The 6,000-nt window shown below is 36.3% G+C and overlaps 1 protein-coding gene across 2 annotated transcripts in view; it reads left to right on the top strand.

Moving 5' to 3' along the window:
- Positions 1-3,939, top strand: part of gabbr1a (gamma-aminobutyric acid (GABA) B receptor, 1a) — an 84,691-nt gene extending 80,752 nt beyond the window's left edge. For both annotated transcript variants that reach the window (XM_067450353.1, XM_067450354.1), the window contains one exon: positions 1,498-3,939. In XM_067450353.1, the coding sequence (XP_067306454.1) occupies positions 1,498-1,758 (261 nt within the window). In that variant the 3' untranslated portion in view covers positions 1,759-3,939. The remainder of the gene's footprint in view (positions 1-1,497) is intronic.
- Positions 3,940-6,000: the final 2,061 nt, after the last annotated feature.

The raw sequence follows: 6,000 nt of genomic DNA on the forward strand, positions 1-6,000 counted from the left end.
CCTTTTGCTGCCAAAACAGCCCTGAGCCATTGAGGCATGGACTCTGCTAGACCCCTGAAGGTGTGCTGTGGTATCTGGCACCAAGATGTTAGCAGCAGATTCTTTCCTGTAAGTTCTGTGAGTTGCGAGGTGGGGCCTCCATGGATCTGACTTGTTTGTTCAGCACATCATCCCACAGATGCTCGATTAGATTGAGATCTGGGGAATTTAAAGGCCAAGTCAACACCTCAACCTCATTATTGTGCTCCTCAAATCAGACTTGAACCATTTTTGCTTTGTGGTAGAGCGCATTATCCTGCTGTAAGAGGCCACAGCCACCAGGGAATGCCGTTTCCATGAAAGGGTGTATATGGTCTGCAACAATGCTTAGGTAGGTGGTGTCAAAGTAACATCCACACGGATGGCAGGACCCAAGGTTTCTCAGCAGAACATTGCCCAAAGCATCACACTGCCTCCGCCGTCTTGCCTTCTTCCTATAGTGCATCCTGGTGCCATGTGTTCCCCAGGTAAGTGATGCACCCGGCCATCCACGTGATGTAAAAGAAAACGAGATTCATCAGACCAGGCCACCTTCTTCCATTGCTCCGTGGTCCAGTTCTGATGCTCATTGTTAGTGCTTTTGGTGGTGGACAGGGGTCAGCATGGACACCCTGATTGATCTGTGGCTGTCACAAGAGGGATGTGAGGCCCTGTGCGAACTATGCGAGGCCTAGGGGCTATGTTAATGGGGGTCTACTGGGGATTTACTGCTGTAGTGACGAACACTTTGTTTGTATATTTGGATATTTAAGAAAAAAAATGAATAGGCCTATTAATTAGAAAAAGGTTTGCTGTTCCAATAAAGCTCAGTGTGCTCCCTTTAAGCTCATCCACATTGAACGTTATTCTTTTAAAAACATTTCCCCCCCAAAAAAAACATGTTGTGAGCTTAATGGGAACAAACATGTACCCATTAAGCACAGCCAGACTTTTTGCATTTAATGAAGTACATCCTAATTTAAACGCTTTTGTAATTTATAATGAAATTAAATATTATTGTGTGAGATTAATCTTTTTATTAACAACTTTTTGTACTCAAATCAATATCCTGTGCACTAAAATGTCTCAATGTAGATTACCAAATATATGTTTACCCTATTCAGTTTAACAGCATTAGGTTCAAGAAGTTAAACTGTGTAACTGAATAGTGCTGTGCACACATTTTGATGCTAAAATTATGTTCTAAATTATGAATGGGTCAAACATGTTTGCAAAACTTCCTGAGTCCACTTGAATTAGTTTGGACTGCTGTCTCACTGAATCATCTGAAGCCATTTCTATTTGACATTTTTCACCTGTCATGTTATGCCTGATCAGTGTATATCAATGGCTATATAATATAATTATATATAATGGCTATATTATTACTTGTAAAGTTTGAAATGTGGCACATTCAAAGTCAAGATAATGTGTTTTTGTAGTTTATTTGGAATGTTTTTTTGTTTGCTTTTTGTACAGAAGGAAGAAAGAGTGACGGAGCTGCGGAATCAACTAGCAGAACGCCAGGCCTTGCGTTCTCGCAGGCGCACATCCGTCCAGAATCAGAACCAGAACCACAGCGTCCCGTCCTCTCAGGCGGAACCCCCCGGCTACTCCCCCGCAACAGACAAACAATCCATGCCTCAGTCCTTCTCCAATTCTTCCAACCTCTACCAAGGCGAGGGCAAACTGAGCCGGAACAACTGCCACAACAGCCGCCTGCCCCTGCTGTACAAATGAGTCCGGGATGGTGGAATCTCAAGAAGGCAATGTAAAGTTGTATCTAGAAACTGGTAGTTTATGTACTTTATTTTGAAGTTGGTGGGTTTTTAACTCCGCTTTTAGATTTCTGACATTCCTAAACCTAACTATTTTGTTTACTTTTGATAACTCCCTATAACTATATATAAACACATTATTCACTGACTTCATATATTAATTCACATTCTGCTCCAACTACACTACCGTTCAAAGGTTTGGGGTTTTCCACTTTTCTTGCCCATTAATCAAAAAACGTATTTAAAGGAATATTCTGGATTTAGTACAAGTTAAGCTCAATTGACAGCATGTGTTATTTTGTTAAATAACAGATTTTTTATTATTATTATTGGCTTGGCCCTCATTTTATATTAAAACGGTTACTGTGAAACGCCTTCAATATAGGTAAATAGGGACCATTATTGCAGGAATGTGAAACTGTATATCTGTATATTATTTGAGCTGTAATGTTGTTTAAATCATATTTCTTTTACAGTTGTTTGAGGGTTTCAAGGTTTATGGTGTTGCTTTGTCATGGTGACCGTTGTAAAATACAATATCATTTTACACAGAAAAGGTTAGTTAGCAATTTTATCACGCTAAAATTGTTTAATTTCCCTATCCATTATGCAAACTGCTTTTCCCCTGTCAGTTCAGGGGAATTTATTCTGTTTATTTTCCAAAATGCATGTTATAGACCTTATTTGTAATACTTATAATAATATTTGTAATACTTTGTAATACGTTGTAATACTTAATCAAAATGTCATGGCTGGACTTTAAAATGACAGACTTCTTTCTGGTGATGTATCCAGGATTTTAGTTATGTAGTCAGCTTGAACCTTAACCTTTCCAAACTTAGTGCAACGCTCACATCTCAAAATCCAACAAACAGCCGGTAAAGTCCCCGACCCTAACCTTTTTATTTTTCGTAAATCCATTACGCTCGAATGTGCGTCACAATACAGAAGAAACAATCTGTCGCTACTTCCACTTCTTTGCGACTTCAAACGTTTACAGATTTGCCCCATTCCCTTCCATTGTAAATGCCTCAATGTAACCCAGATTTTTTTATTTAATTTTTTTAAGAAAAAGGCTGGGCAAATTAAAATAAACACTGTCCATTGAGCTTAACTTTTACTGAACCTGTAATATTCTTTGAAGAGCTAACACTGCTAACGTAAAGGCCAAACTGCTGTCAGAATGCTAGTGGTTCTGGTAGGAGCAGGAGTGAAGATGAGCCAAGAGTTACTTAAATCACATTTGTGCTCTGTCATTATTTCGCCCTTGACCGTAGCACTTAAGCCGGAGTTATTCAAGGGGAACTGACTGTTTTTGCAATTGGTCTGGCGTAAATCCCTTTGGATAAAGGCGTCTTTTAAGCACTAGGACAGGGGTGTTTAGGAAGGATTGTGTGGGTGCTGGAGTCAGAACCGGTCAAACATTTCTTTGAATTATTTTGTTGAGTGACAGCGAAGGAAGAAGAGCGTGTCTCCGTGCTTCGCTTAGCATTTGAAGAGACTGTCACTTTAATGAGACAGACCTTCCGTTGCAGCAACAGACGGTATCAGATGAATTGCTCTCACTCATCCATTTCACAAAGAAAATGAGACAAGGTTTTAGCCGAACCTGTGATTTACTCACTCCTAAAGGTATTTGACCCAAGTCTGGTCGATACTCTATTTTCCTTAGCTTTCTCTCCTCTAATCCCTAAGGCCATGTGCCAGGGCGCTTTAATGGCTTTTCTGTCCTTGTCTCACCCTCTGCTGCTCCCGTTTTTACAACTGTAGTAGTAGAAGTGGAGTGGAATGAAATGAAATGGAAATGAAAGAAGGAAGTTTGTTTTGGCCTGGACTGTAAAGATGAGCATCATTTTGTTAACGTACAGTCACAAACACTCCAAAAATCAATCATCACTAATGGCTTTTCGTTTGTCAAATCATCCATGATGTTTGTGATTTGTGTTGTCTCAGTTTGAGTGAAAAATAAGCACAGGCCTATGAACAGCTTCTGAAGCTTTTGGACTTTTGGGCCAAATTTATCACATATCTCATGTCACATGATTTTTCTTTTTCTTTTCTGTGAGCACTTATTACACTGTCACATAAATATCTAGACTATTTATTTAATTAATTTATTGTTTACATAAGTCTTAATTAGTTGGATTTTTCTTTTAATTTATTGATGGTTTGTCAATTATATATATATATATATATATATATATATATATATAATTTTAATTTTTTTAAATAACTTATGAGTAATCAGTAGACAAATGAGTGCTCTTCACAGTTATCTCTGTCCAGATTTAAGACCATTACTTGGTCTGTCTGTGCAATATTTATTTGTTCATGTTTTCTCAAGTTAATTCATTGTTTAAATATTTTCTCAGTTTATAATTTTTTTAAACTGATGGTTAAAAAAATATGTTGTGCCTCTTACGAGTAACAGTAGACAAATGAGTGCTCTTCACAATTGTTCATACACATTGTAAGGGATTCAACCACTTTTTGTACGATTGTAAGATATTTATGACCATTCTGTGATGTTTAAACGCAAATGTTATTCTTGAAAGCTTTCCCAATTATTTATCGTCTCATAAACACTGTCAGAGTGGCAGAAATCATAAAAACTATAACCATACTTAATCTATAACATTTTTATTGACCCTCACCTCTTGTATTTTTTTTATTATTACAAGTTGAGTCAATGCTTAAAATTTTGTACTTGTGGACAATCTCTATATATTAGTGCTGTCAGATCGATTAATCACAATTAATCCCATCTAACATAAAATATTTAGTATGTGTTCATATTTATATACACATACATTTATAACATTTAAAATGTATAAACACACATATTATAAAAACATACTTTTAAGTTAAATGCGATTAATCGATTTGACAGCACTACTATATTTATTTGGATTTATTGCAATATTACATTGATTTTTATTTTCTATAGTAAGACAATCACGTAATACTTGTTTACACAGTGATACAATATTCGGGGATTTTAATTTTCGGACAGAGTTGTGGATTGCTGCATGTTTCATTCTTGTATGAAAAGTACTCATGTATAAACTAACATATAACAAGCAGTGGAGCACAGTTGGTGACTGGAAAGCTAGGCATAGTACAGCACATAATTGTTTCCTCTAGTATATCAGCCTTTTAGTAATGTAGCTCAGGGTGTGTGACTATATACTGTAACACTTGACACACGGTAAAGGTACAATCTGTAATTACTCAAACAGTGCCTTTTGAACAGATGGGAGGGGTTCTTTGTAAACATCTGTGTGGAGTCACCGCTGACGTACATGGGATGGTTGTTATTATTCTGAGGCATTGATTTCTCTAAAGGCCCTGCTGTTGCAGCAGTTATGGATTTTCCTTGAACTTACTGTCTGGTGTGTGCACTGTACCACAAGGAATTTCTTTTAATACTTCCAAACATCTAAAAATGTAATTCCCTTGTAATTTTTCAACCGACAAAAACTATGTATGTTAAACTTTAGAAAGTTTTCTCTAAATATGCAAACTTTCTGGATGTCAAAATTCAATAAACTCATCATTTTGCACTGAGAGTGCAGCCAGGATTGTTCATGATGGAGTAACAGTCTCTAGATCTGATGCAAGATGTAAAATCTTAGGCTTGAACCCCATAAAGGAAGTTAAAACAAAAGATCACGAGGTTCTTTATAAGTACTTGTACTAGTTGGAGCAAATAACCTTATGGGCATTTTTCTATACCAGTGGATCTCAACCCTACGTCACCCATTTTCCAGAACAATATTTAAAGTCCCTCCCTCACTCACAATGTCAACCAGATAAAATAATTTAGAGCTTGGCATAACTAGTCAATAATATTGTTGAATATAAGGTCATTTTGAGGCCCTGTTGGAAGTTTGTTGAGGCTACTTAGTTGAGAGCTACTGCTATATACTATCCCAATAACGGCAAATACTACAAAGAAAAGTACTGGTCAAAAGTTTGGAAACATTAATGTTTTTATGGTTATTGAAAAAGTCTCTTATGCTCATCAAGCCTGCTTTTATTTGATCAAAAATACATAAAAAGCAGTAATATTGTGAAATTACATTACATATAAAATATATATTTTTTCTATTTGAACATACTTTAAAATACTATTTATTTTTGTGATACAAAGCTGAATTAAAATAAAGATTTATATTGTTAGAAAATATTTTTATTTTGGAAC

Source organism: Pseudorasbora parva, chromosome 8 (assembly GCF_024679245.1).
Source record: "Pseudorasbora parva isolate DD20220531a chromosome 8, ASM2467924v1, whole genome shotgun sequence".
In the NCBI taxonomy this organism is placed as follows: Eukaryota; Metazoa; Chordata; class Actinopteri; order Cypriniformes; family Gobionidae; genus Pseudorasbora; species Pseudorasbora parva.